This window comes from Triturus cristatus, chromosome 9, assembly GCF_964204655.1.
Source record: "Triturus cristatus chromosome 9, aTriCri1.1, whole genome shotgun sequence".
Lineage (NCBI taxonomy): Eukaryota > Metazoa > Chordata > Amphibia > Caudata > Salamandridae > Triturus > Triturus cristatus.
Genome location: NC_140592.1, coordinates 686,942,399 through 686,967,959, shown reverse-complemented (window position 1 = coordinate 686,967,959; position 25,561 = coordinate 686,942,399). Strand labels below are relative to the sequence as shown.

Below are 25,561 nucleotides of genomic sequence, written 5' to 3'. Positions count from 1 at the left end.
TTTTATACATAAAATACGTCATAACTCTATATCAGTATTTTGGTCAATAGATGCCAAACAGCTTGAAATATTCATATCCAGTGTTATAATCAGACTTGATTAGATTGAAAATAACACACACGATCTTTTAATAAAGAGCCTGGCATTACCAACAGTTGCTGTAGCACAAAGATCCAGTTGCAAACGGTCAGACAGGAGCTTCGTGGTGGCCCTCCCTGTGAGCAGTTGATACAGTAGCGCAAAGAGTCAGTTCAACTGAACTTAACGTTGGCGGGCTGTGCTAGCGGCACTGTTTCAGCACCAACAGTCCCGTTTGTGGTAGCGAAGATCCTCGAAGCTTACACCAAGGGTCCAGAACCTAAGGGGCATCACCTGGGGTCAGTGGCTTACTCTAGCCGGATTTGGTTGATGGTTCAGATGGCTGTGAACCTGTTATGCCCCTGTGGGCTCTGAACAGGAAGCCACCATTGGAGTCACTCTGGAAGTCCTGGGTTCAGGTCCAAATCCCTCCTACTCAGACAGAAGGGCAGCAATTCAGTAGTCCAGCAGAGTGGCAGTCATTACAGGAGCACAGCAGTCCTTCTTCGGGCAGAATATCCACAGGTTCAGACGTATACAGAAGTGTTGTCTAAGTGTCAATATTTATACCAGGTGCCTCCTTTGAAATAGGAGAAGATTCTAGAGGTTTCCCTTTGAAGTGCACAGGTTTCCTGCCTCTCTTGCCCTGGCTCAAGACTAACTACAGGGGGTATGCAGCCCCTTGTGTGGAAGCAGGATAGAGGTTTATTCAAGTGTAAGTAGGGCTGTGCGTGGTTCGTCCCTTCCACCCTGTCAGTGATGGCCCATCAGGCATATTTAAGCTCTCTATTGCGTGTGGCTGTCTAGGAGGAATACACAAGGCCCAACTGTCAGCTACACCCAGTCTTGTGACCTAGAGATAGGCTGCAGGCACTAAATGGCTAAGGCAGGAGAATGACAACTTTCTAAAAGCGGCATTTTCAAAACTGTAATTTACAATCCAACTTCACCATGATAGAGGATTTTTCATTACAATTGCAAAGACACCAAACATGACCTGGTTACCTGTTTACATTTGGAAGTTACAGCTTATTAAATGTAATATGGCAACTTCAATTTTATCCTATGGGAGGGGCAGGCCTTGCAGTAGTGAAAAACACATTTACAAGTTTTTCACTACCAGGACATGTAAAACTTAAAAGTACATGTCCTACTTTTTAAATTCACTGCACCTGCCCTCTGGGCTGTCCTGGGCCTACCTTAGCAGTGGCCTACAGGTATTAACAAGCATTTACAATGCAATGGTCTCGGCATTGTTAAAGTTAGAGCTATTGGCATTGCTCATGACTTTGTGTTTTTGTTTTTTAAACAGCTATGTCAATAGCTTAATCTCTCAAATGCGAGACCTATTGCATTTGCACCCACACACAGAGCCACACACACAAAGCCACCCACAGAGCCACCTACACAGAGCTATTCACATAGAGCAACCCACACACAAATAGAGCCACCCACACAGAGCAACCTACACACACACACACAGAGTTACCCACAGACAGACAGAGCCACCCATGCATAGGGCCACCTACAAAAAGCCACCCACACAGAGCCACACACAGAGGCACACACATACACACACACACATAGAGCCTCCCACACACACACACAGCCACCCACACACACACACAGAGCCACCCACACACATACAGAGCCACACACACAGAGCCACACATAAATACACAGAGCCACATACACACAGACAGTAGGGGGTGAGGGAAACACTGTTTCTGTATTATAGGCGACAGACAGTCAATAACTAACACAGCATTCAAAATAGAGCTACCAACACCGACTGCAAAAATATGGCAACAAATAGTACAACCAAAGAAAACCTTGCGACTCCCTATGATGAAGGTGGTACGCAATTAACAAAAAAGCACAGTTCGAATACAAAAATCCTAGAGTGTGGGGGGAGGGGTTAAGTGATTATTTTGTTGCAGATCGTGATGCATTTTGGTGAAGACAGATCACGCAAGCTTTACAGACCATATAACGCCAAATGCTCAGATTTGTTTGTTTGAAGTACTTCCAACCCTCTTAGCCAGCGGAGGGACAATGTAAAGGGCTGTTATTTACTAACTAGAGATTTCTAAATAACGTTTAAAGGGTAGAGGGACTCCCCGGTTCAGCCTTTAAAACATCCTGTAATCCGAGTCTTTTTGGTTAAATGACACCAGCGGGGGATCCCGGTACTCACCCCCCAAATCCTAGTCGTCCACAGACACACCCCCTGGCCCCCGTCCTTCGGGAGCCACCGCCACCCCCTCCCCGGAGACAGACAACACGTGAGTGAGACCCGCAGTCCAGGGATCCGGAGGGCGCTGGAAGGCACACACCGCCCCACCCCCTCCAAGCGCAGCCAAGCCAGCCTCGGGGCACCGGCCAACTGGCCGAGGGGGAGGGGTGGACTCAGCCCCTTCGGAAGTGCAGGTGGAGGGGGGGCGAGCAGGGCACCTCGAAAACAAGGGAGGGAGAGCAGGAAGAACCAGGGGAAGTGGGGGCAGGGGTTCAATGCTGCAGGAACCAGTGGGCACCCCATGCAGGGAGCAAGGACTAGATCACATCGAAAACGGGGAGCTAGAAGCGGAAACAAGCAGGACCGGAGGGGTAACGGGCGGCAGAGGAACCAGGAGGCGTGGGTGAAGAGGGCAGGGGTTCAATGCTGCCGGAACCAGTGGGCACCCCATGCAAGGACCAAGAGACGGTGGGGACACCTCGAAACCAAGGCAGTGGGAGGGGGAAGCAAACAGGTCCAGAGGGCGTGTTTGCAAAGTGCAGGGGTGCTGCAGGAACCAGTGGGCACCCCATGCAGGGAGCAAGGACCGAGTTGAACAGCTCGAAAGCAGAGTGTGTGTGTGAGAATGCTGAGAAGCAGGGAGCCGGGGTTGCATAAGTGCAGGGACGGGATGCACAGCTGCAGGGACCACTGGGGCCCCCATGCAGGGACCAAGGACCGAGTTAGACACCTCGAACACATAGTGATATGGGGGGAGGGGCGCAGGATGCTGAGAAGCAGGGAGCCTGGGTGCAGAAGTGAAGGGATGGAATGCACAACTGCAGGAACCAGTGGGCAGCGCATGCAGGAACCAGGTGTCGCTCTCTCCTCCTCGGGAGTTAAAGTTACAGGCCCCTCTCTAGAGATTGCTGATAATAATGTCGTTTGTTGGAAACTTACTGGTCGAAATAGCCGTATTCCTTTTAATAAAAAATACAATGTTTTGCTCAAATAAATTACTCTGCAACCAAGGAAGATATACGCATTCACCTCAAAATATGTATCCATGTATTTGTTCTCTCGACGCTGCCACGCCCAGAAAGTGCTTTGACACGTCTTCCAGCCCTGTTTAGCTCTATGCAAAATAAATAACGTAAATCATTTACTTTACTCCTATAGCAGCTAAAAACCGCTAAGTGTACATCGTTCTCTATAAAACACTAAAACAATCATTCGCAGCGCGCGAGTAGGTCAAAGCAAACTGCCTAACAGATCGATGTAGAACCAGTTTACATGGGTTGTAATCCAGGGCAATGGCAAATGGCTTTCTCACTGTGGGCTTTAGCTCCCACGTACGCAAAACAAGGGAGACAGTGGAAACAGGTTGCAACACTAGTATTATACGCTTTCTATATCTCAGGTGCATTGCCCAGGTTACGTTACCTTTAGGGACGGAGGCGGTGCCCGGTAGCTGGAGGCAGGCGGGCAGCAGCAGGGTGACCCACACAGCCCGGTCCATGCTGCCAGCACAGGAGCGAGTCACGCACAGGTAGCGGCAAAGCCTTCCTCCCTCAATGCCAGGCTGAGTGGGGCTCAGGTTTCAGACATCAGCCAGACCTCATTCATCCCTGGGGCAGCGGTTCAGCCTGACTACATGCAAATGGATTAAAAAAATCTTCAAACACTCATGAGGAATCTCCCAATCCGTCGTTTAGGGTCGAGTTAACCCTTTGTAGTTTCCATCAGTCGGAGCTGCGCAGAGGATGGGGGTTTCAGAAACACCTTCCACTGAACCCTAAACAATCATCCGCGAGGCGCCGAGAGGACGTGCCCTCGAGTGTAAGCCGGGCTCTTTAAATGTGAAATCTTACAGACCACACATTCCAGGCAGGTGTTGTTGCAGACACCCATGGAGGAGGCACGGATACTGAGACCCCCAAAGTCCCTGCCACGCACACAATGACCGCTCCGAGCAAGGAGATCTGGAGGAAGAGGGACAGTGTTAGTAAACCTACTGACGCGCCATGGGGGTTCGTCGTCGGGAATTGGGAGCCGAGGTTGCATCGCGCCTGACCCCATGCTGCCTGCAGCGCCAGTAGGCTCTCTGATTGGTTGACAAGGTCCACCAATCACAGTGCTTATTTGGTAGTTGCCAACCAATCAGAGAGCCGACTGGCGCGTGTAGGCAGCGTGAAGACATGCTGACTTGTGGGCGTGTAAGGGACGGGCTGCAAAAAAGAGAAAAATATTCTAACAAACACGCCCCCGAATCCGAAAAGGACGGGGCCTGTTCGGAGAGACGAACCTCTTCTCCAATGGCTGACCAGTATTCAAGGGGCCAGCCAATGGAGAAGAGGGGCGGGTTCAAGCCCCTCTTCTCCAAGTCATTAAATCTCACGAGCGAGACTGCGCAAGCGCAGCCTTCGCTAGCCGACACCTAAAAAGGAAGGTTTGGGCCTGGCAAAAGGTTTATTTTGCTAGGTCGAAATGGTAGTTTGAAAGCTCCATGCACAGGCTGCAATGGCAGACCAGAGACAGGTTTAAAGGGCTACTTAACTGGATGGCACAATCATGCTGCAGGCCCACTACTAGCATTTAATGTTCAGGCCCTGGGGCACAGGTAGTGTCACTTTACTCGGGACTTACAAGTATATTAAATATTGCAATTGGAAATAAGCCAATTCTACCATGTTTTAAGGAGAGAGCACAATCACTTTAGCACTGGTTAGCAGCTGTAAAGTGCATAGTCCTAAAGCCAGCAAAAGAGAAGCCACCAAAACAGGAGGGTAAAGGCAAAACGTTTGGGGATGACACTGAAGAAAAGGCCAAGTCCAACAGCGACTAATCACAGATTGCTGCTAAACCTATATAGGGAGCATGGTATCACTCACTGTAAAGTACAGTGTTGCTGCTTACTTAGAGAAGCAGGTTTGCTGTATATATTTATACACTTTTTAAGAGTATGATTGGCAACAAGAAAAAAACATAAAATGTTCTGTCTTGAAAAGATTAATGGTAACACCTCTTTTGAGGGTGGTAGTATATCGTACGAACATCTTTGTATTTGTTTATTTCTAATCCATATCATGAATATTGCACTTTATTTTTATTGAAACCAACACAAGTAGATTTAACTGTGGCCTTTTTGGATTTTTTTTGCACCTTATACTAATGCCTCTGTAACTTCTTTACATTTACGGCACTGGTCTTTGAGATTCAATTTCTTTTTTTATAAATTATGATTATTATTTTCTTTGTTCATCCTTCGTCTATAGTTAAATTATAAAATTACCATTTAGTACCTTATAATACAACAAACATTCAAATTAAGGCAATTACATTTTTTACCATTGCAATATTTTATTAAAGTCTTCCAAAATAAATGTTTCTAATTATGTTTAAAGAAGAGTGCAACCGGCGGAGTTAGGGCCTAAGTCTCATATTTTACTGGATAATTTTTTTCCATGAGTGAGTTTCAAGCTAGTGGAGCCATTGAACATCATCTACGCCACCTTACAATTCACAACCACCAAACCATCCACAATCTCTCACCATTCTATCAGTGACTGTCACACCACACAATGCAGACTGTATAGTTACTACTCACTATTTCTATGACACTGTACAACTTTGTAACGCCTGATAAACAAAATATATTTTGTTACATTCCCTACAAAATCAAACTAAAAGGTTTACTAAACAAGTCAAGTGCTTTGAGGCTTTGTTTATACAGTGTTGTGGAAATTCCAAAACTAACAGAATGGAAGCAAAATGTAACTTAATTAAAACAACCTTTTCAAATTCTAAGTAGTTTGTGGAAAAATGGGTCCGGCTCCCTTCAGTCTTTATCTTTTCTGCACGCAGACCGTGTTAATTTGTAATAGATAGTCTTTTGCTGAGAATCTGATATTCATTGTCTAATATTAGTTTCATTGTCCACTGCACAGTTCATAGGGCTTTGTAGACCTCTTCAGAGAACAGAATGACGCACATGATGTCAGCAGCCAATCATGGAGACTTCTGCCTGCCGCCACCCACTAGCCTGCCTCCACCTCCACCGCTGGCCATTCCCCCGCCACCTCCTCTGCCTCCACCTGCACTACACCTTCCGGTGTTTGATGTAGAGAAAAGCAAGTTCTTTAAGATGATAGCAGAGCGGGACTCTCCTACAGCAGAAGGACCCGAAGACATTAAAAGGCTTCTGAAAAACAGAAAAGACAGGTATGAGTATAGAAAACATTATTTGTGAATGAATTCAGCAGCAGATCAAATGTACATGCTTCATGTATTACTGACTCATTAAGTGTTTATGAAGCTGAGGATACATCCCTATATTTACAGTTCTATCTCTATATACCCAGCTAACAAGTGATCTTTTATAACTGTGCATTTTGGTGGACACTCAATATGGCGGCGCCACTAGATACGCCAAGTAATCCTTTGAGGGTACCAAAACAAACATCAGATTGAGGAGCTCATGCAAAGTTTGAGTGTAGGTGCATTGTGCTAAAATAATGGATAAATGGGAAGAGAAGAAAGCTCATGCTGGTCCTGTTGATGGCTGGGTAAGGACAAAGGATTGTAGGAGATTTTTGGAAGGGTTCCTACTGTGTAGTCTGGTTTTGCTTCTGCAGAGTACTGATGCAAGGTACTGATGCAGATGCTGGAATCAAAACACAACATTAGACTCCAGTTTTCATCCTTTGCTTGTGGGAGAACAACCTTTCGTCCCCCTTCGCACTCCTTCACCCGCATCATCCAAACAACCATGCAGAGTTTTGGAGTCACTCACTACGCTTGCTAGGTGCAGTATTAGGTTAGTATTGGAAAATGTTGAGGGATGTTTTTGGTAGCTCCTCCAGCTTTGCAGTTGTCTGAACTGAATCTTGTTTACCAAGGAAATAAACAAGTGCAGGCCTTTAGTGATACTTTTCTGAATTATTAAGACATCTAACTTCTGCAGTTGTTCCTGTGATTTTATGTAACTGCCCTCCAATCCTTAGCTTCTCCTCCATCATATATCTGGTGCATTTTCATTTTGTTTGGGCTATAAACTGATATTTGCATTTGTTGACTAGTCTCTACCAAATGACCCATAAATCACTAGGGTAGCTCACTCTTCAGTGACATGTTTTGTCCTTTGAAAGACTTCACATAACATTGTCCATGGCAGGATACTCTTGAACGAAGCAAAGGGGAGAGGTCAGCTTCTTTACTTACAGTCGCCTTATGATTTCTTGAGCAGCAGATCTAGGGAGGTCACCCAGAGGTCACTTTGAGGTCTCACATTTGTCTAGATGTTTAGAAAAAAGAAATCTTTGCCATTTGGGGTTCTGTTGGAGTCTTTTCTGGTTTCTCAGGAATGTACATCAGGAAGCAGGACCGTCACTCAACAGAGGATAACATAATAGTGCTCTTTTTAATTCTCAACTTTGTTACCCATGCTAGGGGAATATCATCTATTACTGCGCATGTCAAAACAACGCGTGGCTTAACAATACCATGACCGTGTCGTTACCAACGAGTTCCATTACAATGCAAGTCATTACAGCGACTTGCTTTAGGGAAGCGCTGGACTTTGGAATAGTTTAAATTACTATTACAACTCCAGTCATTGTATCAGTAGGGAAGGTGTTAGACTTAAAATTCAACACCAGTCCAACACCTCATTTCCTAAAGCAAGTCGTTGTAATGACTTACGTTATGATGGAACTCGTGGTAACATCACAGTCTTGGTACTAACTGAGTTGTAAAGGCACTACGTTGTAAAGACTGCTTTGTAATGGATGTTTCCTATGTTAGGGTAAACACCAGGCTCACAGAGTGGTGCGGAGGTCTGCTGGTGTGCATTTTATGTCTATGTATTCTGTGATTAAGTCAGTTCTACAGGTGTTACCATTTGTAGTACAATGGGCAAGGGAATATTGCAGGCAGTTGTAGTGAAAGTGCCGAAAAAAGCTTCTGCTCCGGTCTCAACCTTTGTAGCTTAGGCTTTCTAAAGTGACTTTGTATGTACATTCTGCACTGTCTTCTACAATGTTGACGTTTTTACACAGGAAACACTGAAAATCGTTGTTATTTTATTAACATATTAAATTATTGTAGAATAAACAAGAAAAATTCCGGAAATCAGGTGATGACACATCAATACCGCAAGTCTAGGTAAATACTGGTGTCTGGAAGACAGTGCTCAAGGAATGTTTCTTTCTTTCAGCTTCCGCACTGAACTTCAGTGGCTGCTATTCCATTCCCCTGTGCCTTCCCTAATCCAGGAGGGGCCCCAGTAAGTAAGATGCTGCATGGTGATGGGCTCTTGAGTTGGCTGCATGATGCTGTTTGTTTGTTACAACCCCGGAAGGCATGTTTGTGCACTCTGAGGGAGTGAGCAGAATATCCTGGCTACTACAATGAACCCCAAATTCGCAAAGAGGCTTTACATGGCTCAGCAAAGACAAGAACTCTGTACTGATGATTTTCTGGTGGTGCCTCATTCTCAAGATGCACCAGGAGTAAGCATAGGTTCGGAGCTATAAATAAGATGGTGCTCCAGGAAAAACAAACTAAGAATTCAGTAGAAAAGTGTGAAAAGTAACATCTTTAAAAATATATAACATAGCATGTGTACTTGTAAAGCGTACATTCACCGGTAGGTACCTTGGCGCTGAATAACAGATGTTTATTGTTACCTAACTCAATGGTACACATAGTACTAGAGAAGTTGCTAGTGTGAGCACTTTTACTGCTTAAAGGCAAAATGTAGGGCTAGCAATTGTTGTTAAGCTTTACCATATGCTTCCATGCATGGCGATGTTAGGTTTTTCTAAAAGAGCACATGCACTTTTTGTTGCACAACATTTTGTTAGCTTACAGTGGTCTTGTCTTCTTCCACCGCTCGCGCTTTGGGAGCAACTTTTTTCTTTTTTGTTTAAGCACTCCATGAGAGTGCATGTGTTTTTGAGTTGTTTCTCCCTGCCTTACCCGTGAGCTTCGGTGTATCCACACATTGCTTTCTCCCACCCATGTGCTTCTGTCCCCCATTGACACTAATGTTGCCCTCTCTCCCTTGTGTGCTTCTGTACTCTCCATGTTGCTCTCATTCATCCGTGTGCTACTGTGCCACACCCCCATGTCACTCTGGTTCGCCCAAGTGCTTCTGTCCCTCCCCGCAGGGCTGCGTCATTTCGTAGGTAAGCGCATGCGTGTTTAATGCCTGCATGCCCCTATAAAATGACACAGTCCAGCACCCACGCCATCATGCCTACTTTTTTTTATTCTTTTCTTTTTTTCCATTCTTTATGCCGTACAGTATCTTTTTTGATGCTGTACATCAAGAAGTAAATATAGACATTGACAGAGCCAGTAGGTCTCTAAGGCGAGACCTATTGCCTTTGCTAATGCTTTTTAAGCCTAATAACAGTGAGCAGTTTCCTCACATAAGTTGTTAAAACTGATTTTTCGACACTTACATTTGTTCCACTTGTTAGCAGGGACAGATGAGAGCACGGAGAGCTGAATTTAGCCATCCCCACTGGGGCAGAAATGTCCATTTCATAAGTAACTGGAAATTTCCTTTAAAGGGTATCAGCTCCCCTGCGTAACATTTTAGGTAACATCTAGTGGAAGATGCACTATCCACACCCTATAATTTTGTTTGTTTAAAAAAAAAAAATCACACCTCATTTTTTAGGTCTCGGCTAGCGAAGGCTGCGCTTGCGCAGTCTCGCTCGCGAGATTTAATGACTTGGAGAAGAGGGGCTTGAACCCGCCCCTCTTCTCTCCTCTTCTCCATTGGCTGGCCTCTTAAATGCTGGTCAGCCATTGGAGAAGAGGCTTGTCTCTCCAAACAAGCCCTGTCGTTTTGCGATTCGGGGGTGCGTTTTTTGTCGATTTTTCTCTGGGCGTGTTGTTCGAGAAAAACACGCCCCGAATCCAAAAACGCCGCTGCCTTTCTCCGAGGCATTTCTGCTTTCACCTCGGAGAAAGGCAGTGGTGTGCTTGTTTTCTTCTGGGAGTAAGCCTCTCTGTATTCAGATGCTGCCTGTGTTCTGCCTCGCCGTGTGCTGGAATCCAGAGTTCGTCCCTCGGGGTCGCGTCCACATCCTTCCCCGTGCCTGAATGGGTGACGTAACCGGCGCTCATGTAAGGCGCTACTAATCTCCCCGTGCTGAGATGTGTAATGAAAAAACGGTGCTATGTGGCGCGCTCCAACTCCTTCCGGTCGAGTTCACGCTATATCATTGCTTTGTCCGTCGGCTAGACTGCTGAATTTTGTGCTGGAGACCGGAGTTCGTCCCTCGGGGTAGCGTCCACATCCTTCCCCGTGCCTGAATGTGTAACGTGACCGGCGCTCATGTAAAGCGCTACAAATCTCCCCGTGCCGAAATGTGTAAGGTAAATACAGTGCTATGTAAAGCGCTCCAATACCTTCCGGGCGAGTTCACGCTATATAATTACTTTGTCCGTCGGCTACACTGCCGACTTTTGTGCTGGAAGCCAGAGTTCGTCCCTCGGGGTCGCGTCCACATCCTTTCCCGTGCTTGAATGTGTAACGTAGCCGGCACTCATGCGGGGCGCTCCAAATCTCCCCGTGGCTGAATGTGTAATGTGAATACGGGGTTATGTAAAGCGCTCCAATAACTTCCGGGCGAGTTTGCGCCATATAAATATATAACTCTGCCAGCTGGTGCTTTCGTTCTACTGCTGCCTACATCGGGAGAATAAAGGGGGTTAAGAGTACTGGTTAAGTGTTGTTTTGAGGGTCGCGTCCACATCCTTCCCCGAATGTGTAACGTAACCGGCACTCATGTAAGGCGCTCCAAATCTCCCCGTACCTGAATGTGTAATGTAAATACGGGGCCATGTAAAGCGCTCCAATACCTTCCGGGCGAGTTCACGCTATATCATTACTTTGTCCGTCGGCTAGACTGCCGACTTTTGTGCTGGAAGCCAGGGTTCATCCCTCGGGGTCGCGTCCACATCCTTCCCCGTGCTTGAATGTGTAACGTAGCCAGCACTCATGCGGGGCGCTCCAAATCTCCCCGTGCCTGAATTTGTAATGTAAATACGGGGTTATGTAAAGCACTCCAATAACTTCCGGGCGAGTTCGCGCCATATAAATATATAACTCTGCCAGCTGGTGCTTTCGTTCTACTGCTGCCTACATCGGGAGAAATAAGGGGGTTAAGAGTGCTGGTTAAGTGTTGTGTTGAAGATTTGTGGTGGGGGTTATGAGCAATGCCAATAGCTCTAACTTTAACAATGCCGAGACCATTGCATTGTAAATGCTTGTTTGTTACTACTTTCAACTAAAATGCACTCCCTGGTGGAAAATAGGTATAAGGTCAACACCTAGTTACATCCACTCTTCAGAGTAAAAATGGTACCCTTGGAGTCCACAATTTGAGGGTAGGGAGTTACCAGTTCTAGCCTTGGTAACATCATTCAGTAGGTTATATGTCCACTGCAAACATCTGCATATAATCAGAGTAGAAATTTGAAGTCTTCGTAGTTTCAACTTTATTGCTTTTTGTTATGGTTGATAAATTGCGTAATTAACACCGATTCGGGTTGTATTGTGTGCTACATAAACGTTCACTTTTAGTTCAGTTACACTAGTAGACCTAATGGCCTCACGTACAGCTTGAGAAAATAAAATATTTACATATCTTGTTTTAAGTCTTAGCCAACTTGAGAAATGGTGCTCTGAGTGTATCATTGTTTCTCTGAAATGCTGGTCTGTCTGGCAACAAGGTTTGTGAGTGTCCAGCTCTGCTGCTTTTGACTTCCAACATCTGCCCCCTGCCAGAACACAAAAGGAATTGTTGATTGCCCTTGAAGGGAGGCATTTGCATCCGTATACTGTGACAGGGTAAAGAGCATTCATATATCCAAGACTCCTTAAGGCTGCTGCTCTGCATGCCACAACACACATGCTATAAGCGTGTGGGCACCACTTGCGACTGAGTGTCCCGGTGTTGGGACATTATTCTAGGGCACCGTTGAGATTTGACAGGCTGGCTTAGTAACCTGATCTGAAAGAAACACGTTAGTTAGATTCCTCACCTTAGAATATCCCCAGGCGTCAGACTGGATCCGGAAGATTTTTCGTCAGCAATACCCCTTGCGCGTCGCTAGGCGTCGTCTGTGGCTCCGCGTCCGTCGTCGGCGTCGTGCGCCGGAATGACGTCGTCGGAGTACTTAGACGCCGCCCTCGCGCGCTGACGTCAGTTCTTCTTCTTTTTTCCGCGCCAGTAAGCGCAGATCCGGGAGAGCTACCCCTTTAGTCACTTTTTGACTAACTTTTTCGATCCTTTTTGATCTTGTCTCGACTCCGGTGCCGGTAGGATGCCTGGTTTTAAAGCCTGTGCTGACTGTAGCCGCTTGATGTCGGTTACGGACCATCACCGCCGGTGCCTTTACTGCTTGGGCCTCGACCACGACGCGGAGTCGTGTTCGGACTGCAAGCCTGACCTCGAAGGCTAGACGGGAGCGGTCCCGTAAGCTTCTCGAGATTCGCCACTCGGCTCCGCGCCCCTCTCGATCCCGGTCCAGGAGGAGGTCCAAGGATCGGTCGCGGAGCCGCAGCCGACGTCATCATCGGTCGTCGGGATCCAAGTCTTCGGGTAAGTCGAAGCACTCCAAGAAGTCCAAGAGGCGACACCGCTCTTCGGACTCCCCTCGCCGGTCGCGCGACTCGGCCGAGGGTCAGGGTGGTTCCACCCCCGCGGCTCCGGCGGAGCCGCAGGCGCCGCGCAAGTCCCCATACCCACCGGTCCCTGGGACTGACGCGACGCCGGCGGAAGTCAGTGCCTTCCTCTCGGCCATGAGGAACCTGGCTCCGCCGTCGACACCCGCTGGCACGCCTTCGGGCCCCGCGGACCCGACTGGGCAACCTTGCCTGCCGGTGGCTCCGGCCCCGGCGCCGTTGACGGCTCCGGCCTCGACGCCGCAAGCGCCCGAGGGACCCGTTCCCGAGTCCCCGCCGACGCCGGTCGACCTCGTCACGCCTCCTCTGCCGGCGTCGACACCGGTACCACCTCCGACGCCGACTCCGCTCGGCGTCGAGCCCCGGTTCAGTCCCACTCCGGGCCCGGCGCCGATACGGCGTCGATGGACGCCGCGTTCGGCGCCGCTGGAGACACATTTTGTCTATCGCCCGGCTCCGATCCTTCCTCCTGCATACCAGGAATCGGATGATGGGGACAACTGGGAGGGATCCGAGGATCCTATGGCCGTTCAGGCTCAGCTGTCACAGGACTGGGCAGATGAACTGGGGGAGGCCAGTGGTCTGGATACCTCTCCAGACACTGGATTCATCTCTCCTCCGACTGTGGCTTCGGAGGAGGGTGCTGCTTTCTCCGTGGTGCTGCGCAAGGCGGCCGCAGCCCTTGGGCTCGAGCTACCTGCCGTGGCTGTGAGGACTAATGTCCTCACTGAGGTGCTTCAGTCTGCAGCAAGCGCCACTGAGCCTCTGCTGCCATTCAATGAGGCCCTCACTGACGTTCTGCAGGGCACCTGGTCCAAGCCCTCCACAGTTCCTCCTGTGGACAGGAACGTCGCCAGGCGCCACCGCCCTGCTCCGGGCGACCCCAGTTTTCTGTCCCAACACCCTACCCCCGAGAGCCTGGTTATCCAGGCCTCTACCTCCCAATCCTCCTTCCCGACCGCTCCGCCGGACCGGGATTCCAAGAGGCTGGAACAGTTTGGCAAAAAGCTGTTCTCCTCCCTTAGTTTGGGCCTGCGGTCTTTGAACACCGCCTGCCTCTTGGACCGTTATTCCCACTCTCTGGGGGATACGGTGGAGGACGTGCTGCCCCTGTGTCCGGAGGAGGTCCAGACACGACTTACCCAGGCTCTGGCCGATGGGAGGGATGCAGCACGACATGCTATCCGATGTGGGCTTGACACTACGGACTCGCTGGGTAGGGCGATTTCTACCTCAGTGGCATTTAGACGTCACGCCTGGCTGCGGTCCACGTCCTTTTCGGGCGATGTCCAGAGCACCCTCATGGACATGCCCTTTGATGGCACTCGCCTTTTCGGCTAGAAAGCGGACAGTGCGCTGAATCGCTTTAAGGACTCCCGGGCTACGGCCAAGTCCTTGGGCCTCTCGGCCCCGCGGTCGCAAACTTCCGCTTTTCGCCCCTTTCGTGGCCAAGGAAGGGGTGCCTCCTCACGTACGCCTAGCCACCAGCCGCAGAACCAACCTGCGCGCGGTCGTGGACGTGGTTTCCGCCGAGGCGGTTCTGGAGGACGACGAGGTCAGCCCACATCGACCCCGGCAGCATCCGCCTCAAAGCCTTCCTAGTCCGAGCTTTCAGGCCCATTCCACGCCAGTGGGCGGCAGAGTTCGCCATCACCTGCTCCACTGGCGGTCCATCACATCGGACAGGTGGGTGCTGCAAATCGTCCGAAGGGGCTACTCCCTCCCCTTCGAGACGACCCCTCCAGCCATGCCACCGCAGCACCACCGTATCTCGGGGGATCATTTGAATCTTCTCCACGAGGAAGTTTTGGCCCTCTTGGCCAAGGGGGCCGTCGAGCGCGTTCCGAGCCCAGAAGTAGGTCGTGGTTGTTATTCCCACTACTTTCTGGTTCCCAAGAAGGGCAAAGGGGGCCTACGCCCTATCTTGGACCTCCGGAACGTCAATGCCTTCCTCCGGAAGGAAAGGTTCAAGATGTTAACTTTGGCTCAGGTTCTAGCTGCCCTAGACCCTGGAGACTGGATGGTAGCGTTGGACTTGCAGGACGCATATTTCCACATCCCTGTCCTGCCGGCCCACCGGCGTTACCTGCGGTTCACGGTGGGCCAAGAGCACTTTCAGTTTACCGTGCTCCCTTTCGGCCTCACCAGTGCCCCTCGAGTGTTCACGAAAGTGATGGCGGTGGTCGCAGCTCATCTGCGCAGATCAGGGGTTCCAGTCTTCCCCTATCTCGACGACTGGTTGTTGAAGGCGGGCTTGCCCCAGACAGTCGTCTCCCACCTCCAGACTACGGTGGATCTCCTGCATTTGCTGGGATTTTCCATCAACGTGCCGAAGTCACACCTGAGTCCCTCTCAGCAGCTCCTCTTCATCGGAGCGGTTCTCGATTTGGCGCAGTTCCGGGTCTATCCGCCGGAACAGCGGGTCCGGGATATTCAGGCCCTGATTCCCATCTTTCGGCCTCTATCCTGGGTTTCGGTCAGGCTAGTGTTGCGGCTTCTGGGGCTGATGGCCTCCTGCATCCTACTAGTGCATCACGCCAGGCGGCGCATGCGGGCTCTGCAGTGGGACCTGAAGTTTCAGTGGGCCCAGCATCACGGCAACCTGTCCAACCATGTCTTGATCTCGGAGGGCACTGCGCAGCAGTTGCAGTGGTGGCTCACGGACCGCGATTGGGTCAAGGGCAAGAGCCTCTCCCTTCCCCAACCGGAGCATGTCGTAGTGACGGATGCGTCCCTCCTGGGATGGGGTGGCCATATGGGAGAGGCGGAGATCAGAGGCCTCTGGTCTCCGGCGGAGTCTCGTCTCCACATCAACCTGTTGGAGTTGAGAGCAATCCGACTTGCACTGAAAGCCTTCCTTCCCTCTGTCAGGGGAAGTGTCGTGCAGGTGTTCACGGACAACACCACCGCCATGTGGTATTGCAACAAACAGGGCGGGGTGGGGTCGTGGACCCTTTGTCAGGAGGCTCTGCGCCTCTGGACGTGGCTGGAACACCAGGGCGTCACCCTGGTGGTTCAACATCTGGCGGGCTCTCTGAACGCCAGAGCAGACGAACTCAGCCGCCGGTGCATGATGGATCACGAATGGCGTCTGAACTCCGAGGTGGCGCAAGGTCTCTTTCAGCAGTGGGGAGAGCCTTGGTTAGATCTATTCGCCACCGAAGAGAACGCGCAATGTCAGCAGTTCTGCGCGTTGGAATTTCCAAGGCGGCACTCGCTCGGCGACGCTTTTCGTCACGAGTGGAGTTGCGGTCTGTTGTACGCCTTTCCGCCTATACCACTTCTGCCCAGAGTGCTGAAGAAGATCAGGCACGACCGGGCCCAAGTCATCTTGGTGGCTCCGGATTGGGCACGAGGGTACTGGTATCCCGAGCTACTCAGTATGTTGACCGATCCTCCGATGCGTCTGCCCCTTCGGGAGGATCTTCTGTCGCAGCAGCAGGAGATGGTCCTCCACCCGAACCTGTCCAGCCTCCACCACCATGCGTGGAGATTGAGCGGCGGCAGTTGATGCCATTTGACTTGCCTCCTGAAGTCTGTGATATCATTCTGGCAGCCAGGCGTCCCTCCACAAAGACGGTATACGCCTGCCGGTGGAACAAATTTGTGGCATGGTGCACAGCAAAGGCTGTGGATCCCCTTTCCGCCCATCTTTCTGAGGTTCTACTGTTTCTTCTTTCTTTGGCCCGGCAGGGCTCTGCCCTGGGCACCCTGAAAGGTTATCTTGCTGCCATCTCTGCCTTCTTGCGGCTTCCTGATCAGCCTTCTCTTTTCAAGTCCCCTGTAGTTACACGCTTTCTAAAAGGCATTACTCACACGTTCCCTCCTGTCCCTTTTGTAATGCCTCAGTGGGACTTGAATCTTGTTCTCACATTTCTCATGTGTGCTCCCTTTGAGCCTCTTCATAATTGTCCTCTTCGTCTGCTGACGCTTAAGACTGCTTTTCTGGTAGCCATCACCTCGGCTAGACGGGTGAGTGAGCTCCAGGCTTTATCTTCAAAGCCTCCTTTTCTCTCTGTTCATCCGGACAAGGTTGTCCTTCGGCCTCGTCCCTCCTTTCTTCCGAAAGTGGTGACTCCATTTTATCTTGGGCAGTCTGTCACCTTGCCCACCTTCTTTCCGCCTCCGCATCCTTCCAAAGAGGAAGAGAGGCTCCACCGTCTGGACCCAAAACGTGCGCTCTCCTTTTATCTGGACCGCACAAAGCAGTTCCGGGTGGACGACCAACTTTTTGTTGGATACGTGGGTGCTAAGAAGGGGAAAGCTGTGCACAAACGGACCATCTCTCGGTGGGTCGTTTTGTGCATCAAAATTTGTTACTCCTTGGCAAAAAAGGACCCTCCTGTTGGGCTGCGCGCCCATTCTACTCGGGCCACAGCGGCTACTACTGCTTTGGGACGGGGTGTCCCTTTGCAGGACATCTGTCAGGCGGCGACGTGGGCTTCGCTACACACGTTTGCCAGACATTATTGCCTTGACAGCCAAGTCCGGAGGGATGGCTTCTTTGGCCATTCCGTCCTCCAGGACTTTCTGGTGTGATCTTGGTTCGCAGACCCACCACCGGGGATGGTATTGCTTGGGTATCTATTCTAAGGTGAGGAATCTAACTAACGTGTTTCTTTCAGATGAACAAGTTACTTACCTTCGGTAACGATGTATCTGTAAGAAACATTAGTTAGCTAGATTCCTCACCGACCCACCCATCCTCCCCCTTCTGCGAACTGACATCTAGGGTTAAGGTTATCCTTTTCAGGCCCCTAGATTTTATTTTTGGCACCAGTGTCGGTCTTTGCATGGCTCTGCGTTCCTGGCGCGGAAAGCTATGTACAAGAACTGACGTCAGCGCGCGAGGGCGGCGTCTAAGTACTCCGACGACGTCATTCCGGCGCACGACGCCGACGACGGACGTGGAGCCGCAGACGACGCCTAGCGACGCGCAAGGGGTATTGCTGACGAAAAATCTTCCGGATCCAGTCTGACGCCTGGGGATATTCTAAGGTGAGGAATCTAAATGTTTCTTACAGATACATCGTTACCGAAGGTAAGTAACTTGTTCCTCAGGCAGAAGACTACAATTACTTTACGATACAGTCAGTTGTAGTAATAAACTGGCATAACTGACTGGGCTACCTGTTTTTTAGGTCGAGCCTGGGCAGCGCATGCTCTGCTGCGAGGCATGCAGTATAGGAGTATGACTTTGAAGCCCCGCCCACTCTCCGCCGATATTTGTCATTGGCTTGTGTCATTGTCCTTCGTAAACGCTGGCTTTTGAGTTCTTATTAGGCTTGTTAGTCCCTCCTCTATAGCGCGTTGTCTGCATTTGTAATCTCCAATGCCGACTGGCCCTTTTGCTTTTGTTGTGGCACGGTATGTCTTATTTAGTCTGTAAGCACTCTTTTCTTTGATGGGTTTCTTCTACTTTAGACACTGCTTTCCTCACCATGCAGGCTTTCAGTTTCTAGCGGCCCGGACAATGGCAGTCACTTTATGAAGTGAAATAGGTCTTGCATTTACAAGAGTTTGAGCTATTGGCATTGTAAATGACAATAGCTTAAACTCTTGCACTGTGTATACATAAATTAACATTTATCTTTGCATTACTTGTTGGGATTCTCAGTTAGAAAAGAAAGATTTTGCATGGAAATCTTGTCTCCACCCCCTTATTTCTTGAATGGGTATGAAGCAGTTTTGACTGCCAGTGGGGAAAGCTTAGAGAACTTTTTGACAAATTAGTGAAACTTTTCAAGCTCTTTGTAAAGGAAGGAAACATAATAATGTACGTGTAACAAGACAAGTACGTCACTCCTGGCTTTTACAGTAACTTATCACCAACAAACAGTTGCAGGAGTCGGGAACCCTGTAAGACCAGCTGCCTCGATAGAGTGATGCATTCGTGCATGCTGGCTTATGCCTAGCCAACATCTCTTGCCCTCTGCCAGTGACAGGGGAGGCTGCAACCATCAAAAAAAGCTAAAAAGTACAACACCCGTGCTACACTCATGCCAGCCCACACTCCTGTCGCTCTGCCTACATAATAATACACTGCCTGCAGATAAGCCAAAACTGAAACCGAGGTGTACATTTATAAGCAATAACATACCCTCAAGTCAATATTTAAAGGAAATTTCAAGTCACTTCTGAGTACCATGCCCTTTTAAAGGCCCTCAGCCTGTGACCTTCTACCTCAGTGCAGCACTTGTCATCCAATGGCCTTATACTGTACAATTTGGGGTTTATTATCCAAAGTAATAGAGCCTGTACCAAGGCTTTTAGCAGGGACAGTAATACCATTTCTCAAATGACCTCTTTCTTTCAGGACTTCTAAGTCATTACTAGCTCTCCTCAGAAGGGCAACTGCCCTTTTAATGATACTGTACCATCACTTGGTAGTCCCAGCTCTGAAACAACGATAGGATGTGTACAGTCTGATCTTCCCTCTCGCCTTTCAGGTCTGTGTGGTAAATGCTGGTTTTTAGTGCCAAACTGCTGTAAGCGACATCTGAAGTATACAAAACGTGGTGGATGGAATGATTGAATGAATCTCAGCCACTGGTAATTGCTCGGGCCGCATCCCACTCATCATTATTTTGCACACCATGCCACCTCAGTTTGAACCCAGCCATATGCAAATCAGTCTTGACCCTGCTCCAATGTGAAAGTCCAGTTAATGGGAACGGGGCACACCTGTCCCTGAGTGGGATGGGTATGCCCGGGCACAGGTCCAGTGCACACTGTGTTACTGAACCCAAGCTATAACAGGCTGATGTACCTCTACTAAGGGCGAAACCGGCCCTGTGTTGCTAGTATTCTGGCTCAGGGAGGACCTGGCTTGGCAGTTCGGACTGGACTGTTCCCATTGGAACAGGGTCAAGACTGATTTGCATATAGCTGGGTCCAAACTGAGGTCACGTGGTGAGCAAAATATGAATTGATTGGGATGCAGCCAGAGTAATTACTAGTGGCTGTGATTCATTCCAACCATCACTTTTTTATATGCTTTAGTAAGCAACATCTAGAAATGATGCTTTCAAGCCAGCACTTCTCATATCCTCTCCCACATTCAATAATTAAGAGTTCAACACAGCTGATAACACCTTTTCTGAGGGACGATTCTTTCAAACAATTTCTATGTTGAAATGCCTTTCTGGTGGTGCTGGAGCCGAGTCAATCCTACGTCAAGAAAATCTCCAATTTGACTGATACAGCTATAGTCCCATAGCTTTTACATGGGCTAAGAACAATTTTTATGTTATTACATGTTAACAGAATTAAATATAACTTAGTGGTTTAATATCGCTCTTACATAAACCTTTATCTTGTTTGCTGAACCTAGGTTCCAATCTTGGGGGAAAGTTTAGTGCGTTAATGTGCTTGTTCCAGAGATCTGCAGATATCCTGAACTTCAATAGTTGGTATGTCAAATGAACTGATGTAATATTCCATTACTCAGAATGGCAGCTTTACGGGGGTATCTAAAATATAACAAGCATTTGCAATGCAATAGGTCTCGCATTACTAAATGTTTGAGCTATTGGTGTTGCATTATTATTAGCAATGCTAATAGCTCAAACTTTAATAATGCGAGACCTATTGCATTGTGGGGATTTATATGAAGAAAGATTGAGTCTCCAGGTAGGTTTTCGGGTTCGAAAAAATGTCCCAAATCCACGCTGATATCAATAAGATCGTGACCGATATACTGCAAGGAACGATGTTTGCTTGAGTTACCAATTGCAGAACAGAAGTGGAAGTCAGAAAATAATAAATTCTTGTACATATAGAGTGGGGGCATGAGGTAAAAGTATAATCTCTCTCTCTTGGGCGCATTCATCTCCAGGGTTCCTGTAATGAGTAATCGTTAATGAAATCCGCTAGCATGTGCCTATCCGTATTGTGATGAGTTGCAGGTTTACCAGATCTATCAATAAATGTCTCTATAGTGACATTCCAGTCTCTCCCTGTTAACACACCTGTGGAGCAAACGCCGTTAATAATCTACTAAAATCAGAGATGAAGTTAAATTTAGAATCCGTAGGGGCATATACAGAACCCACTATTATAAAAGTGTTACGGATGAGAAGTTTGACAAAAATGTATCTACTTTCGATGCCCTCCCTTGTTTGCAGTATCTTGTAGGGTAAATATTTATTGAAAAAAATGGCAACGCCATATTTCCTTGATGGTGTGGAGTGATCGCCAGTTGTCTTGAGGGTGGTACTCGAATGTAGAACTTGGCCAACCCAGTCTCGCTTCAATTTTTCTCCTTGTATTGGAGTAAGATGGGTTTCTTGTAATAGTGCAATAAGGGCTTATTGTGACCAATATAAGTATTTTTTTTCCTTTTAATAAAGTGAGTTAAACAATGCACATCTAAAGAAACAATTTTCAGTGGCTTCGAATAAGTAGACTGCACAGATTAGGAAGATTAATTTTTAAAAAGTTAAAAAATTGAACGACAACTTGAAGGAGCTGATGCATATACCCACTATGTTAAACTAATACAAAATATAATAATAATAAGAAACAACAAAACCTATTGTCCAAACAAAATACTGGGAAGTATGTTGTAAGGTTAATACAATAATATGAAACAAAAAGAAAAAAAAGAAGACAAAAAAGAAATCGTATATATATATATATATATATATATATATATATATATATATATATATATATATATATATATATATATATATATATATATATATATATATATTACCTACTGGCGGTCGCCAGTAGGTAGTTATAGTTAGGACCACGTTTCCATAGGAAATCCGCAACATTCTATTTTGAATAACTTTGGCGCCGGTCGACGAATCCTCGCGAAGTTTTCAAAATAGGTGGGGCGCTACGCTCCGCTCCTACCCTGAAAGTCTCGGGGGGATTCGTCAAGCGGGGGCTGAGATAAAAGGGGGGTCCCAAAACGCGTTTTTCCCATGCATTTTTCCATAGGACCTTTAGACACAGCTACAGCCCGAACGGCTGAACAGAATTACTTGAAATTTGGCAGAGAGGTAGTCCTCAGGTCAAGGAAGTGCCTTTTGTAGGTTTGGTGTAAATCTGTTCAGTAGATTCTGAGAAAATAGCCTTTAAATCAATATATATATCTGTGGCAGCTTACGGTGCGCTTACGGTGCGCTTACCGTACGCGTACGGTGGCGTGCGCGAGCGCGATTCTGATTGGCCCTTAGATCTTAGTAAACATTCGAATCGGTCGAAACCAGGAAGCGGCGGCCGCCATTTTCTCTCTCGCACTCTGACAGGGGGTTGAAAAACAAAGTGCAAATCATGTAAAGGGGCTGTTTACACAGCTCCCAAGCACCTAGCCATGTCGAGGGAGTCCCCAACGATCCCCCAAGTGAAAAAAGGCAATTTTAATTTTTTCGAAAATTTCGCCGATTACGCTTACCGTACGCGTACGGTAAGAAATAATAAAAAAATAAAAAAAATATTAACATTCTCCCCACCCCGTGTGCAAAAGGTGCCTGAAGGGCACCTTTTGTGCATGGCTCATCAGAGATAAACAAAACATATATTTTACCTGTCACAACGATGCTCATCATATGTCCTCCATGTGCGCACGGTGCGCGAAGCGCATCGTGCGTTCATGGCCCATCTAGCGTAACGTGGGCACGCGGTGCGCGAAGCGCACCGCGTGCTTCGCGCACCGTGCGCGCACGGAACGAACTGCTTTAAGTGGGCGCGCACGCCACAAATGGCGTAAAGTAACTTAGCATTTAAAAAAACGTACAAATTCACTGAAAAAACCATAGGTTTCACACACGTTATAGTTAGGAATTAGCATTTAAAAAACCTTGCAAATTCACTGAAAAAACCATAGGTTTCACACATGTTATAGTTAGCTGGACATTTTACTGATAAAAAACCAATGAAATTCCCCCGTTATAGTTACTGTAGGCAACTATAACTCACGCGACCGTAATCCTCTGCTGATGACATATCTGTCTTTATGAAAAAAAAATATTTGTAATATATGTATAGCTAAAATTTAATGAAAGAAGACATGGGCAAATAAGTGTCTAAATACAGTATTAGCATCAGCAGAGGATTACGGTCGCGTGAGTTATAGTTGCCTACAGTAACTATAACGGGGGAATTTCATTGGTTTTTTATCAGTAAAATGTCCAGCTAACTATAACATGTGTGAAACCTATGGTTTTTTCAGTGAATATATATATATAATCTCCATGAAGCACGTCTGGTGTCCGTGTGCTTTTCCTCCTCGCCCGCTGGGAAGTGGAAGGACGCGCCTGATATTCATATATATATATATATATATATATATATATATATATATATATATATATATATATGATATCTGCATTGAGGTGACGCCGGGGGTACTCGCAAAACGGCCGGGTGTGTGAACCTGGCAATTCTTCCATCGTATACAGGCACGGAACAGTGCTCTTCGTAGTGTTTATTCAAATTTTATTGGCATGGCAGATCAGAAAAAGTGCAGCGTCAGACGCATTTCGGCTTACAATACCTTTACCAGGACCCCTGCGCACAGAATGCACTGACATTAAATTTACTACCATAGACACTGAAAAACAACAATCTGCTTGCTTTTACCATAGCGGTCATATTTGAATGTGCTAGTGCATGTATTTCACTCAAGAAAAAAGCGAAAGCGTTATAAAATACACAAATATAAATTATTTTGTGTTTTTTGGCAGCCGTCCTGATTAGAGGTTTTGCCGTGCAACGTAGTGAATATAAACCAAAGGCTTGATATGGGCATACCGCTATATCTCTTCAAGCAATGGCAGATGAGGAAATTGAGGTGAGGCTAAAAACAGCTAAAGGTTTATTTGGAGAGATATCTAAACACAAGGGTGGTATATCGACAACAGTGTCTACTACCGGTCCCAACCATGCGTCTTTTCAGTCGATCTGCAATAATCTTGAAAGACTCACCAAAACTGAAATTTCTAAGTGGTGTGAGGTGCAGACTCTGAAACTCTGTGTGGAAGTGGGGAGGGTCCACATTGGACTGAGGATAATGATCACTCCAATATACAACAAGCTGGAAGTCAGGCACCCTTGCCCGGGACGTGGGCGGGGCCTGCTCCGGCAAAAACAGAAACCGGCGTGCCGTGCTAACGCGGGGCTCCCATGTTGAAGGGAGAGCCCCGCGGTGGCGGCCGGAGTGAAGAGAAGCCCCGGGTCCCAGGAGGGGGCATGGGTGAAGAATGCGGCGGACGAGGATGACCACAGCAGCGCGGGGCTCCCAGGAGTGCAGGGAAGCCCCGCAACAGAAGTGCTGCAGCTGTGAGGAGGAGCCCCCCCCAGAACAGCAGCCGGGTGAGTAAAGAAGGGCTGGGGGGGCTCCGTGTGGGCTATTGTTGCTCAGAATTACACTTTACGCCAACAATAGCCCACACGGAGCCTCCAACGGGGCTGGCATGTCATCGGAAGCGGGACAGGAGATGTGCACATTGCGTGTGTGCATGTGCGTGTTCGTGTGCGCGTACACCGGCTCAAATCCGGCAAAAGCCTTGCGCGTGCCCATCTCCTGTCCCACTTCCGAGGCAAGTCAGCAACAATAGATCTCGCTGCGGACAGCAGCGCTTCGCGCTGCGTTCGCAGGCGAGACCTAAAAAACGAATATGTAGATAACCCTTCAAGGGCCAACACACCTGTTTTCAGCTCCTTGGGCTAAATTTAGTCTTTTTGGGGGGAAATCAGTGTAATTTGTGTATCTGTAACAAAAATTATATTGTTCTTCTGGTGTTCATTGCAATTCATGTACCGAATGTCTATCAACTGATGAACATTTGTACATCCATGTCCAGTGGAGGAAAGCTAACCAATTTGTATGAAATCTGTGTTATGCAGCACAGAGATGGCGGGTGCCCACCATCATAACTGGGATGGAACCGCCCGCCAGACGTGCGGCAGTCCCACCAACCCAATTAGGATGCGCCCGCCATACTGGCAGGCTCATCCTGGCCTTTTACCATTGCTGGCTGCAGCACCGTCCGCAATGGTAAAAGGGCATGCACAGCATTTCCCTGCACCACGTGCAGGCACCACGTGGTGCCTGCCACTTGGTGCAGGGAACTGCAGGTGCATTACCATTGGTACCCCCCAGTGCACCCCCCAACGGGGCCCGCACGGGCCCCCAAAACAAATCCCTGCCAGCCTTTCCATGGCGGCATCACCACCATGGAAAGACCTATCATTCACCCTCATCCTAATATGGCGGGCGGTGCCTGCTAGGCACTGCCACCATATTAGTGGCCCAGCTCCATCCGGCAGACAATCGTGACGATTGCCACAGGCGGAAAAGCGGCAGACGGACTTTGCATCCACCGCGATAGCCACTGCCATCCTAATATGGCGGTGGGTAATTCTCATTACGATGGCGTAACGATCGCCACCGCCGGCCTGGTGGTGGCGATCGTTACGCCATTGTAATGAGCCTCATAGATCCTCATGTGGATACTAGTGGCAGCTGCCTTGGTCGGAGGAGTCCCTCTCCTTCATCCCCTGGCAAAAGGCCTCTATCTCTATCTTGTGACTTACCCCTTCCAGCT

The 25,561-nt window shown here is 48.3% G+C and overlaps 1 protein-coding gene across 2 annotated transcripts in view; it reads left to right on the top strand.

The window, feature by feature from the left end:
* The window catches only part of ACTMAP (actin maturation protease), a 222,185-nt gene that overhangs the window by 86,425 nt on the left and 110,199 nt on the right, over positions 1-25,561 (top strand). For both annotated transcript variants that reach the window (XM_085625776.1, XM_085625775.1), the window contains exons 2-3: positions 6,241-6,514; positions 8,508-8,576. In XM_085625776.1, the coding sequence (XP_085481902.1) occupies positions 6,276-6,514; positions 8,508-8,576 (308 nt within the window). In that variant the 5' untranslated portion in view covers positions 6,241-6,275. The remainder of the gene's footprint in view (positions 1-6,240; positions 6,515-8,507; positions 8,577-25,561) is intronic.